This window comes from Trachemys scripta, chromosome 10, assembly GCF_013100865.1.
Source record: "Trachemys scripta elegans isolate TJP31775 chromosome 10, CAS_Tse_1.0, whole genome shotgun sequence".
In the NCBI taxonomy this organism is placed as follows: Eukaryota; Metazoa; Chordata; order Testudines; family Emydidae; genus Trachemys; species Trachemys scripta.
This window is the reverse complement of record NC_048307.1, coordinates 49,720,486-49,735,166: the sequence shown is the minus strand read 5'-3', so window position 1 is coordinate 49,735,166 and position 14,681 is coordinate 49,720,486. Positions and strand designations below refer to the sequence as shown.

The 14,681-nt window shown below is 37.4% G+C and overlaps 1 protein-coding gene across 1 annotated transcript in view; it reads right to left on the bottom strand.

Annotated features, from left to right (window-relative positions):
* Positions 1-335: 335 nt before the first annotated feature.
* TSPAN3 (tetraspanin 3) overlaps positions 336-14,681 on the bottom strand; it is a 34,494-nt gene continuing 20,148 nt past the window's right edge. Inside the window, exons 4-7 of the mRNA XM_034783481.1 lie at positions 12,687-12,788; positions 8,783-8,935; positions 8,330-8,413; positions 336-1,296 (exon numbers count right to left, since the gene is read on the bottom strand). Coding sequence (XP_034639372.1) covers positions 1,204-1,296; positions 8,330-8,413; positions 8,783-8,935; positions 12,687-12,788 — 432 coding nt within the window. The 3' untranslated portion in view covers positions 336-1,203. The remainder of the gene's footprint in view (positions 1,297-8,329; positions 8,414-8,782; positions 8,936-12,686; positions 12,789-14,681) is intronic.

Below are 14,681 nucleotides of genomic sequence, written 5' to 3'. Positions count from 1 at the left end.
TTTGGAACTAGGCTCTCAAGTGACTAAATCAGTTTTGAAAATGCAACTTTCGTGCATTACCCATAGCGGATTGTAATTTCCCATTGAGGGGTGCTTGTAAAGCTTCTCTCCAAAGGGAGCGATAACTGTTACCACCCTCTTTGAAGTACTAGATCTTTGGTGAATCATGTTCAAGCATTCACAACCCGTAAGTGGCCTACCATTTATCCAGAGAATGGTGCATCAGACATCAGAAAATACAGATCTGTCGATAAAACAGATGCTTTCACATTAGAGAGCTGTAGCAAAAGAGGCTGGATGTGCTGAAATCTTTAAAAAAATGCAATACAAGCAGGTACGTTTTGAGGGAGGATATACAGAGATTTTATTTAATCAGGTTTATTATTTACAGTTGAGATCACTTTCACATACTATTTTGCTACCCTACATGGCTACAGTATTTCCAAACCAACTTAAGATCTACAATAGAACAGTTCACTCAACACATAAAACAGCTCTTCATAGAAAAAATGAAAATTCATTATAGAACAGTAGTGCATACATTTTGCTCCTGAAAAGCCAGCTTTATTTTAAAACACTAAAGTTTGAAAGATTGAATCTCTGAATTTGAGAAGATCAAAGATGCACGCTTGTGATTCTAAAATTATTTTGGTTAGTAGTCATTTTCTACAATTTATCTTTAAAGTTTACTGGACTTCACCTATGTTTTTAAAAAAACCGACACTGGTGAGAGGTAAGAATTAATATATTTACCATCACAAATTAAATACAGCAGACTTCCTTTGTACAACTTTGGCCAAAAAAAGTTCCACATAGTGAAGATTTAAAGGATTCCATATATATGTAAGAATCAGTGAATTAATGCTTAGAGGTAATCTACCAAATTAGGCACACTTCCTTTAACTTTCATGTCAACCAAATTAATCTTGATCTGCAAATGGTTCTGAAATTAGAAAGTTTGCTAGTATACTAAAACATATTTAGATACATGAATAGCTGGCTAAAATAGTGAGTCACAGGTAAGTATATGGGTATGTGGAAAGCCAAGTTGCTTTGCTCATCACCAGTGTACATTACAGCTGTCCTCATCTGTGCAGGGTGTGTTTTAGCTAAGTCTACATAGGCAGGAAAACTACTGCAGTAGACCAGGCCCATTCACCTTCCAAGTAAATAAGAGATTCAAGCTTAGGTTTGCATTAACTTCTATGCGTAGGTTCCTCCAGTGATAAGAAGCTCATAAGCAGGATCCCGGCTCCTCCTACACAACACTATACAGGCACACAGCATGCCCAGCAGCTATGGAAAAAAGAAAAACAAAACTGAGTACACAGGAGATACTTGTAAGAGATTAATGTCCAGAAACCAATCACTGGCTAGTTGCCAGTATATTTCAATCACACTTCAGGCTTGATGTACAGTAATTTGAAAGGCAAAATAAGATTACTTTTGAAAAGCTTTACCAGCTACTATATAAAATTAAGCTCCAAACTAATCCTTACCAAAAAATCACTTTATAAGAGTATCTTTCATTAGGCTATTCCTTGGTCAAATCATTTGTTGTATTCTGCCTCTATTATGCAAACAGATGTAAATCAAGACTAATTTAAAAAGGGTGGAAACTTTATTAGTGGATAAGAAAGACTGAAATCAAGGTGAAGTGGTTTAATATTCAATTGCCACAGAAGAAATATTCAAGTGCCAGAAGTTTAACATTTCAAAGGGGAAATTAGAACCATACTATCTGATGACTGATGTGTAAATTACTGTAATCCAGAATGTACAAAATCAGGCTGTACTTTAAGTTAACAGAATTTGACTTGTCTGTTTAAAAAAAAAAAAAAGGACATGGTATAGCTGGAATCTTCTTTGCTCATGTGCCCAATTTGGGCAGAGTGTGTGCATGGTTGCAGTCTTCACCTTTTAAAATCCAGTTAGCGCTGCAAAGGTTAGTGCACAGCTGCTCTAAGGGCCACTCTGGCAGCTTGCCAGAAACCTGGGGGTTCAGCTAATTAGCATATAAATGTACATAGGATGTTAATCTGAGATTAATGTATTCATGGCTGTAAGTAACAAAGTACTTTACAAAAAAGTTAAATGCTTGAGGAAGACATCAATGAGAAGGCTGAACTGCTTTGCAATCAAGTCGAGTGTCAGACTTTACCCTTTTATGATGCCTTATGAAAAGGTTGCCAGTTAAGTTATTGTTTAGATTCATTCATAAGGCTGAATAAAGGAAGAAGTCTGAACAGATATGTACTTCCCAAAGAGGCCACACACACAGACAGCAGCTCTCTTACATAACTTGATATCTACCTACAGAGTGACATTTATAGAAATTCAGTAGGTTCCTTCATAAATCTTGGACTGAAAGTGAATGGAACATTGCAACTCAGTCAAGTCATGCTGAAATCTGGCCTTGCTTCTTCAAGTTTAATGGAAAATAGGCCTGCAGGCAGACCAATACATCAGCACAAATCAAGAAGATTCTGAATGTATGTTGCCACTGGGTTTCATTGAATAGGGAAATTCACACCTCTAAGATTTGCATTATTTACTGACCAAGGAAACACACTGTTGGGTAATAGTTTGACAGTTATTTGAAACGATTAAAGTCATGTACTAAATGTGTGTGTGTCCAGGAATGTACACTTGCACATTGAAACTCAGTAACATTAAGTGATGTTAGCACAAATCAATGCGAAAGTTTGTGTTACGTATTAAATTTAGTTAAGTTATCACGGTTCAATTCAAAATTAATAAAATGTAGGTGTGAATTAGTCTTCAATCACTGGCAATACCAACATTGCCATAAATATTCCTGACTGACAGGTCATTAAAAGCCAACCCATTTCACTAACCATATTTCAAACAATAGTGTAGTGCAAGGAATTCCATAACGTTTATAACCATTACATATAAAACTAATCGTAGCTTATGACTGGGTGAAGGTAGTCAAATTATCTATTGTTGGGTCAAGTCAGGTCTAGAACAATGTGACAGATTCTACATGCATTCAATGGGATGCAGCCAATTATTTCATAGAACAGTTTGAGGGACTTCCAAGTGCATCAGCTGTTAGAACATCAGTCTCCAAAGGAAAACACGCTGTTGAAATTTTTGGCAGAAGAAAAGATTTCCATGTTTGGTGTTTTGTTTAAAATAAAGACCTTGAAAGTATTGATACTACCTATTCATCAAGAGAACCTTGGTTAGTGTTAAAAATCTTAACGTTCACCAAAATATTGATCTCTACCTTCACTGTAGTTAGTACTTACATCTTGGACCAATAAATCTTATCTTCAACACAAGTTAATATCTGTTTTTTTGAAAGCTGTATCTTCACACCTCCCTCCATCAAAGCACTTAGATCTGATCATGGAGGATAAGTGTGTTTTCTTAGCTTGCCCATTGTAATTTGAACTACACAGTATCTACTTCCTAATGTCAGCCATTTTGTAATTTACATGCACAATGTTAGCTGACCATACACTAGCTCCGTTTGGTCACTCTGCAGTTTATTAAAAACCTGGGTTTATTTCTTAATATGTCAAGCAAGTCTTAGGAAGTAGAACTTGCTCAGGAATACTTTAAGAGAAAGCTCCCACCTTTGATGACACCACTGGTCCACTGAACAAACCATATAAAATAAGCTATTAAGAAAAATTGCCTCCCAGCTAATCAGGAATATATGTACAAAACCCATGAATTTAGATGAATTTGCCCTTTTCAGCTTGCTTGCCGTTTACAGGAGACCAGCCCACACTTTCAACATGGCTGAGACCTTTGAATGCTCACAGACAAAAGGATCCAGCCAGTGACTGGAAGTCTGAACACTACTTCAAATGGACTTTTTAAAAGAAAAGTGACCCTAAATCTATTAACTCTGATCCTACACACTGCCTCTCAGAAGCTTATACCACCACCCTAACGGATTAACAAAGTGGTGGCTTTACTGGAACCCCTCAGATAGGAGAGAATCCAAGCAACTGATAAAGATTTTAAAGAAAAAGCAGCTTTTATGTTTGTTGTAGAACCAACAACAGTTTTTGCTCCAACCTCTCAGAAATAGTAACTGTGCAACAGCACAAACTCATTTTACTGAAGACTGAAACGGTGCTAAGTTTAACAGAGAAAGGTTCTAAAATCTTGAAATCAATGGAAGAGTCTTACTGATTTTTTAAAATACACATTTTTAGCCTAAGATTGTCCTTTTTATATTACTCTGTCACTCAGCAATGACTCTAAAGAGTCATAACTTAGTACGAAAAAGACTTTACCAAAGTCTCAATCTTTAGTTCAAGTACTAAATTAATTTCATTTTCTTTCTTTGCAGAACAAACACCGATTAATGCATGTTGTGAGGAGAACAGTCAATGATAACATTTTCTAATGATTTTTTTAAATACATTTAGAACTTTGAGAACTTCCACAAAATTAGCCCCCAAATTTGATCCATCTTAAAAGTTACATGAAAACTTGATGGCATTCCTTCAATTGAAGTTTAACACAAGTTAATCAGACAGTATAGGTTCTGGCAGCACAAGCACACTGTTTTCTTGCCCCTTCATTCCCAGTTCCTTATGACCTCTAAGCTAAGTGTCTTGTTAAAGAAAAAAAAAAGTCTCTAGAGCTAGACACTTTCTTTAGAGATAAAAATTATAAAATGACGAGATTATACCCATTGGTGATGCAGAATGACTTCTTGTGCAGAATTTGTAAAGGATATCAAAGAAAACTTGTGCTACCACTTTTCTTTATCCTTCTCTTACCACTTTAGTGGAGCTGTCACACATCAACTTCTCTTTAAACTCTGGTGGGTCTACAGTTTCTGTTATTAAAATGTTCTGTATTAGCTCAATATCAGGAAATACCAGCTCCCAGGAAGAAGGGCTATTTTTAACAAAAAATGTAAGTAACCTTTCATTGCCTCAGTCTTTTCGTTTTAAAACAAATCAAAACTGAGTTTGCTAAGCTGGGGAAACAAGTTAAAAACTTTTCGGTTACAGTGACAATACAGAGTTGCTGTAAGCAGAGCTGCCAGAAGCATTATTCTTACTGTCTATTACAAACACAACAGAATGAGGTCATAATGGGGTCTGTGTGCATTCTTAAAGCCTTGATCAGAAATTTTAATGAATGGAGAAGATCACTGCTGCTCTAATTCACATTTAGTAGGTCAAAGCCCATTTGTTCAAGGTTACATTCTTGTCCATGTTTCAATTAATTTTTATACAGTCTTGCTGTGCCATATGCACAAGTATGTACTGAAATTACATTTATATGCATTACACAGAATCATGGCCACACTACATGCTACAGCTTTACAATGGTCTACTGGAGGTTTACTTAATAAAGTAAAGCCAGTTAGGACTAGGCTTAAAGGAAAGTAAAGTAGAGTTTGACTATATCAAAAATTAGATTAAACTCAATGTCTTGTTTAATACTGAAACCTTAACAACAAAACCAATTAGATGATGTAACATTTAATAAGGTCAATAGTTCCTATTGCAGTCAGGGCTAAACAGAAATGTCAGAGGTGTCTAATAACAGAAACTGTTTACCGAACACCAGAGCTATGTGTTTAAGATCTTATAATCTATTTTCTTAATGGGTGTTGTATGGTTTGTTTCAGTTCTATATGAAAACATTTCAAACAACTTACGTCAATATCTTGGCAAGGGCAGAAAACCTCCTTTGATGTTTCCTTTTTTTTTTTTTTTTTTGCAAAGTGTTTACATAGCCTTTGCTGCAGACATAATTTGGACTCTCCCTGCCGATAGCTAGAGTACTGCCATGTGGCACCACAAAGCAAGTGCCACCCAAAATGCAGAGACTACACAATGAGCATGGTTACTTACAACTGACAAGCCAGTGGGACACTGACAGGCACACACATCCATGACTGAAAGAGTGGCATGGGTTTATAGCCCCATGCTGAGGAGCTAGGATTTTTAACAGTGCTTTAATAACCACTTCAATAAGTGCATGGGGGGGGGGGGGGGCGGGGGGGGGAGGGGAAGGGTGGGCATCTCTTCACACCTCAGACTCCAAAATAAGAAATATAGCTCATTTTGGAAATTAGGACACCGCTTCATAAACTTTTCCCCTACATGTTTCTTAAGGGGGGAGCGGGAGGGAATTCTACCTTAAGCTCAGACAAGAAAAGTCAACTATGGTTGCTAAACATTGAACTCCGTACCTGGCAACAACAAAAATGGAATACTAAGAAACATCAATAAATTAACAACTGAAACTAGGATATCAAGACACTGCACAAAAGGCTGCAAAGAACAAGTGGTGTGACATATTTGAGTAAATAGGGTATACTGAAGATTTTGATAAAGCATAGAAGTGACAGTTAAGATGCTGAAAGCTCTCAACTAAAACTTCCATTTCTGATCCTATTAGAGGCAGCTACCTTGCTTTATAGAAAAGCAGTACAGCTTGTTACAATTTCCATCTCAACAGCTGAATATTCAAGAGCACTTTTCCAGAGTAATCAGAACTATTCCTAAATATTGAATTATCTCTAAGCACCAACTGCTCACCCCTATTATAACTGCTTCTGCTCTAACACTGATTTAGTTAAAGTAGGTTTTAATATTTACAGTTAAATAATTCTGATGCCAGAAGGATGGAAGTTTTCAACCAGCATTAGGTTCCCATACTGCAAAAGTATCTCTCGAGCAAGATAGTTAATTCTAGCAAGCAACTCAGAAGCACTTTTAATTTAAGAATATGACTTCAAATACATTAAGTTTACACAAGGAAAAAACCTCTCCCCGTAGGAATGTCATAATACTGCATAGGGCAAGATGGGTACAAGACAGAGCACTTTTTTCAAACACCAAGGCAAAATGCATTACTTTAACAAAAGATCCAAACCTTCCTCCAAAGGATTGGAATAACCAGATTATCCAAAAGCAAAAAAATTAGCATTTCATAAATCTGAAATAAGTCCGCTCAAGACAATGAAACCCCATTGAATGCACAGCAGCTATATGCAGATTTATCTGTTTTATAAGTTTATCTTAGCACTTAGATGGAGTTCTATTACTGGATGCATTTTCAGGTGCTGAACACTGGCAAAAAGTCACCTTTAGACAAATTTCAGTCCAAACGCTAAGTTATGAAAGTTTAATAACTTTATTCAGCTGTTTTGACTTTTCTGAAGGCAGAAAGTGTTATACCAGTTAAAGTTTTCTGCTGCAAAAGGCTGGGGATTATTTAGTTAGCTTTTAAAAAGAACACTTAGCACTCAGCATGCACAGTATAGTTTTCACTGGGGACTGTAATGCCACTGCTACATCAGAAAACACCTGATGAATGCTTTGATTTTTTAGATGTATTAATTGCCTAAACTAATGAACAAAGCAGCAGAATTCTGGACATACAGGCACATTTAAGAGTAAGTGTCAGAACACTTTTTCAAAGTCCATTTACTTAGAGAATTAAATATTTTAATATTCATCTTAATATCTATCTAGGGAACCTAGTTAACATGTTTTAATTTTACAAGATTCAAAGTTAAGGTATTCACAGCATCTGTAAGTTGGCCACATTGCACCTGCTCATTAAGGAATTTAACTTATCACGAAGAACAGAATACACTACATAAGTGCAGTGTTACAAAGATGTTCATTATGACAATCAAGGCACTAACTGAACTTCAGTTAATTATCAGCTGTGATGCTTGAGCTAATGCCTTAGATTTGTGTACAGAGAATTCTTATTGGAGGGTCCTCAACTCAGGACTTCACTTCCCCTGATGGCCCAGTAGTTGAATCAGACCTTCAGAGCACAGTGCAATGCCCCTTTCCAAAGGGTCATGGTAATAGTTAGCGATCAAAAAAATCTGGCTATATTTTTAGGTTGCTCTAAGATACTATGATTTAGTTGATTTATTTCCTGATAGCAGCATTAGAATGAACTGCCCCTATTTGTTTGAAGGGAGTTGTAAATTGAAGAATTTGTAACTATTTAAATGTTAACCACCATTAAGTGTATCCATGAAAGTATTTGCTAAGCATGAATGTCAGATATGTTCAGATACATTGGTCATTTATATTGGAGATCTTGTATAAAATGGAGGCGAGACACATTCCAGCAAAAATGAAAGCGCTGAACAATTTAGAAATAACCACAAGTCATCAATTTAAAATATTTGGTTATTTGACACTTGGGTCAATGGAACTCAAAGTCAAAATAAAAAAAAACTAAAATTGTTGAAGACTGGTGCATTTGCATGGTAACCTGGGATTACAGTCCAGAGTTTCATTTTTATATGAAAGATTATCAGCTAAAAAGAGTAAATGTTTTGAAATCTCACCTGAATGGCAGCAAATGCCAGAGCTGCCCAGATAACATACATCATGATTTCTTGTAGCTTCTTTACAACTAGGGCCTCACACCCCTGAAACAAGCAAGCAGTAGCATTTAGGAAGTATTCAGCCTGGTCATAAATTTGCATAGAAGCTTTGCTTATATATCCACTAATAAACTGAAATAAATGTCAAAGGCAGCAAGCAGAATGGACAGAAAATTAAAGTATAGTGCTAACGGCTTTAAACTCAAGAAAAAACAAGGAATTTGAAGGCTGGCTTTTAGGATGGGCAAGCCAACTGAGACTGAGAAGAGCAAAATAAGTTATTTATCAGACTCCAGATCAGATCCCTGATATATGAAATATACCCCAAACCTCTTCACTGGCCATCAAAACAGGTAAATTTAAATGACTGTCAGCTTTGTACATACTAAAACTGAATTCACAGGCCTAGCTTACCTCAGAATAAAGGTCCATTGGGTGGGTCAAACTGCCAGTACAATTGGTGCTGGTTGCTTTGCAGCAGCTGAGGGGTACACTGTTATTTTTAGTTTCTTTGAACCACTTAGTGTTCTCCCAGTCTGAATAGTTGTGGATCCCACAACAGCGCAGCTGCAGAAAAACAGAGAAAAGGCCACCATGTATATCAAAGTTTATTAGTAAAGGGACAATAATTAAGAATATGCATTAACTAATTACAATGCCATGCACAAAGATGTATTGGAAGAGGCTGCCTGTGTTATTTAAATATTGAACATTAGAGTAGGTCTTGTCACTTGCCCCTTAGCATGACAAATGTTTTGCCAAAAATTGAAACTACAGATTGAATGTTACTAGTATTACTTTCAACTTCAAACTAGTTTTATGGTGCAGATCCTGAAAACTAGCTATGAAATACTGTTAGAATTCTATCTCTGGATGCTAAATGTTTAACACTGAGTTTTCTATGCTCTCCATCTCATAAAAATCTGGGACTCCTTACAAGTTTAAGAAAAGCCCTATTCCATTAGGCTTTTCTTCAGACAAGTGGAGGCCTGGAGCCATTTCCTGTGCTCAAATGGCTACAGAACCGACTACATAGTCTACTTCTTGCTATGGAAGTGTGCTTCAGAGTTTAATCTCTCATTTTAAACAAGTATGTTTCTAGCCCTCATGGGTGTGAAGAAAGCCTTCAAAATGTGAACCAAATCTAAACCAATGCAGTACTGTACTACATTAAAATTGGGACGGACTAAAATAGCAGCCTTAAGCCTGAGCCCTAAGGGGATGATGATTTGCTTCCTTCAGCCCCCAGAAATCTACTAAACTCCACAACCCCACCCCCGCCCATGCACACTTTGGAGAACGAGGCTGCAGAGAATGGATTCTCTTAAAAAAATCCAAAATTTAAAAAACCTCACTAAGAAGAAGAGTGTTTTGGACTCACAGTATAGGGAAGACTTTCAGATTCCAAGTGAACACATGACAGCCAAGTCAGGTAGAAATGTCAAGGCTGAAGAAAATCAAATACCCACTGAAGCTGACATGTGGGAGTTAATCTCAGAGTTTAAGGCCAGGAGAAATTATGCCAAATCCGAAATGTTAGCTCTAAGTTTGCCAGACACAGAGAAGCCATTATTTTAGAAAACATTTGGGTATCAATGGGCAACAAATGTTGTAAGATAAATGGGAATTCACATCTCAAACAACCTAGAAGAGCTCTATTATTTAGAGCATCAAACCACTACTTAAGCAAGTGGCGGGGGGGGGGGGGGGGGGAGAGAACCACTGGAGAGCTGGGGGAAGAATGCAAATTTCTTGGCCAGGAAGAACAGCTGCAGTCAAAAATGAACCTTTTGCCAAGGAGATCTTCCTTATTTCACAATTATTCTGTAATTATCCCAGATAAAATCCTAGCAGGAACACAGAGGATGCTGTTAGAATTTACACAGAATAAAAAGAAGACCAAGAGTGAGTGCAGATATTTGTACAAACCCATTAAACATGGAGACTCGCTATACCAAATATTACATGGTACTAGCAAGCCAGCCAGCTCAAAGCAGTAGTGGATTGGGGCACTCTAAACACATCCAAACAATGGGTCTTTATTGAACAAGAAAATTGTGGCAGTGTAAATATTGTTGAGTTACTCTGGATTAATAAAAAAATCAGAGCCTTCAGAAATTTACAAACATCCTCTAGCATATCCTTTGCTATGGGTTTGGGACAGAACTAGAGATAAGGTAACTTTTCCCCTTGCCAATGACATTTATTGCAAATAATCCAGATCCTAATCCAAATTGTGAACCACAGAGTTTTAAAAATTGGAAGAACCATGGAATGCATAGGGTTGACGTTATTCAGTAACCTTTTCTAAATTAGAGATCATAAATAACTAACTCCCGTAGTACCAGTACTTTCAAGTTAGGCATTATGTTTCTCAACTTCCTAAGACAGTTGTATACAGAAAGCTAATTTTAATAGAAGCAATGGTATCCGATCAGTTAAAAAAATAGCTAATTTATAATAATTTTTGCAGATAGTTTTCCTAACAAAAAAAGTGTCCATATATGACACCTGGGAACAGGATCTGGACAAATTATCCCAGATGAATGGGATATGATCTGGAAAAGGAGGACCAGTAACCTCAAGGTGTAACATGAGAAAATAAAATGTCTTTAATACTGTTTCAACAATTGCTCTTCCAATAGGTTAAAATATGTACATACATTGAAGGGGAAAAAGTACTGGAGAAATTGTGGTGAGAGGAGATTTTATGCATATATGGTAGACATGTCCAGGCATCAGAGTATTGGGATACAATCTGTAACCCAATATAACAAATAAATATTGGATATTTATCACCAAAGGATCCTTTGGTGATCTTCCTGGGGCTTCCTAGCACAAATGATCACACAAAAGGAAATGAAGAATTGATCTCATCTGTTAGCGAAGGTATGGATAGTCCAAGGGGAAGGGTTAAAAAACAAACAAGAAGTTATTGAAAAACTAATGTGTCAATTGTGCACCCATCAAAATAGAGAGCAAATAGATACTTAAATATCTAATTACCATTTATTCAATACTCAGTCAACCCACCTGCAAAAAACAAGCACACCTATTCAAAAAAGTTGGAAGTTACAGTTTGACAGACATGCCTGGTTTGTTAAATGTGTAGTCAGATTTCACTAAACACACACACACACACACACACACTACACAACCCACCAGAAACAGCATGTCAGAGGTAGTGTACAGATGCTAACTTTAAGGGCTTGTCTACACTGGCAATTAACAGCAATGCAACTTTTGCACCCGGGGATGTGAAAAACACCCCCCTGAGCACAGCAAGTTGCAGCGCTGTAAAGCGCCAGTGTAAACAGTGCCCCAGTGCTGGGAGCTATGCCCATCGTTGAGGTGGTTTTTTTTTTTTTTTTTTTTTTTTTTTAAGAGCGCAGGGAGAGCTCTCTCCCAGAGCTGTGCCGCGACCACACAAGGCACGTAGAAGTGCTGCTGCGACTAGCCCTAACATGGTAACACCCTGTCAAAGTAATCTCAAATCTCCTTTAAAATAAAAAAATAAATAAATATAGAAAAACGATTGTTGTAATTAGTATTGTTTTGTCGCCAATATCTACGTGACAAGAATTTGTAAGTCTGTTCAAAACTTCTTAAAGAGTTTGAAGAAAAATTGGACTTGAGGCTACAGTGTAGACAGGAAAAGCCCCTGTGAGATTTCCAGCAGTGGAGTTTCATCAGTGGTGAATTACAAGTCTCAACTTTCCCTTCACTAGGGAATTTCAGGGGGAAAAACAACAACCCAAGACCTCCCACCAGTGATACCGTTTGTTCAAATGCACAGATTGGAGTTCTAATGTAGAGAACTCTGTAGGCTAGTTTTTAAAAATTTATAATGGTAAAAAACGCCAGAAGCCACTGGATCTTGTCTAAACTTAGTGAGATTGTTTCTGCCAAAAAATCCCCAGCCACAGATAAAATAAAGCCAATCAGGGCCCTTCAAGTCAATCAAATAGCTTTTACGCCACCACAACTGCATTTGTGTCCGCATCTTTATAGTGAGCAAGCAGCAGATGGGGCAGTGTACTCTGGGATGTCCTATTGCAGAGAAATATTGAAGGGAGACAAAAAGCACATTGAAGTGGTTACAGAAGGATAGTTATGTGACAGCCTAGGTCTCTTGAAACAGCTAAACAGTTAAGTGTCATGGGTACTAGTAGGTTTAACTCTGTTTATATAGTGACCAAGCTACTGCTTATAATCTTGATCAAAGTTGTGGACAGCATCTAACAAACCCCAGAGCAATAGAATATGGACTTCATGAGATCTACAATTACAATAAACTTTCCATTATGTTGGCTCTCACCTGTCTCTGTACATAATCAATAGCGCGAGTGGCAGCATCAGGGTTTGTCCCACTGTATGCATCATACACTTTCTGAATGCTGTGATCAACTTCATCCTCCACCTATAAAGCAAACATTAGTGCACTTTCAAACTATTGGTACAAGTAGTACAACTCTGGGCAGCGCAGTCCTGTTTTCAGCTGTAAATAATTGAGTAAGCCTAGGCACCCGATTAGTTGAGTCTTAATTATTGTGTTTTACAGATCACCGTACTTTGGAGAAATGGTTTCTCTTTTGGAATTCTGATTGTACGAAATACAAACCAAATACTAATTTAATCCTAACAGTTAAGAGCTACAATTAAGAATACTCTACACAGAAAGTTAGGATGAATAAACTACCTTACACAGAATTTGGGGCCTTAAGCTGCTTCAGGACATCTATACAGTATTTTAGAAATTTACAGTTTATATTTCTGTGCTGAGACATCACTTTCCCCTCTTTCATTGCATTTATTATGGGGTTGAGGCTACACCAACTACAGACTTAAGTTTGCAAATGAGCTTCCTTTAGAAACATGAATTTTGCTACCCCACTCTTTCAAAAATACCAACAACTGAGGAAATAGCCTCCAACCTGTAAGTTAGGTTTGGGCCAAAGGCAAATGTGAGGAATTTGAAGTTAATTGGATACGGAGCACAGGATAGATCATTGGGCATGTTCTTGAAAGGACCAAGAGTTATAGCGTGGTGACAATCATCATGCTCAGCGCCAGAAATCTTCTGTCCTAGACCACTGAATCAGGACAGTAAAACTTAGAGGGGCAAAGATCTGGCATCAGTTACAACCGTTTGTTGTTAAAGGAGTAACTAAGGGTAGGATTTGGCTCAGGATAGCCAACTGGCATCTCTCTTAACTCTGCCCATTTCCTAGCTTTCTGCCCTGCACAGCACTGATGCAGTCACACTGATTGGAGAGTAGGCACGGATGTTTGGGAGGAAATCCTCAAAGATTAAACCTGTTTTGGGATTTACTATAATAGTAATCAAATTTTCCCCCCCACTAGGGTCAGCCACACAGCACCACTTTCCTTGTCTGACCATCTACTCTTCATGTGAGAAGGTGGTGGCAGCACACCGTACACAACACTTACTGGGTGAGGAATAGCTACCAGCCCCATTGCAGATAATAACAATGCTGTTGACACTTGAAATGGTGCCTTGAGCAACCAACACCTGTTTCCCTTTGAAAAAGCTGGTATTCTCATTTTTTTTTGAAGGGGGGGGGAATCTTCCTAGAGTGCAGAATCAAGTAACCTGTATTTTAAGTAACAATTACATGTGACAAGGATACTCTTAAAAAGTTTAACGTGAATGGTAATCAATACTAACTGAATTATAGAGCTGTTAACTTGCTTCACACAATGTAAAAGTAATTGCTACTATTCTAAAGACATCAAGAACTAACTAAACATATATAGTTCTCAACTAGATGCTTATAATTTATATCAGGAAAGTAAACCGATGTACACTGAAATCAATTTATTTTGGTGCCAGTCTATTTTGGAATAAAGTTGGCTAAAATGGGTGTATGCTAAATTTGTTACTGACCTTAGAGTTCATTTAGTCAATTTTACTCTGAAATAAGAGAGTGTCCATGCATAAATTTGCCCCCAAAATAGCTAAATTGGTGTCAATTCAACCTTTGTTATTTTGGTGCACATTTGTGTGTGAAACAGCCCATACAGATGAACCGCACAGGGCAGAGGTTTAGTACAGATGGCAGAAGACTTGAACTCCAACTCACCGAGTTTTTAAAATCCTGTGCCTGAGGTGAAGAAAGCCTCCACTACTCTGTCCAGAAGACAAGTCTGGAACTGTTCAATTGACTGACAGACTGATTAATCCCAGCTACCTCCATATGGACATTAATCTTTCAAGAGGAAATTTCTTCTCATTTAGTAGACAAAACTAAAGAGACCTGAAATGGGCTGGCTGCTGTCATGGAGGAATGCA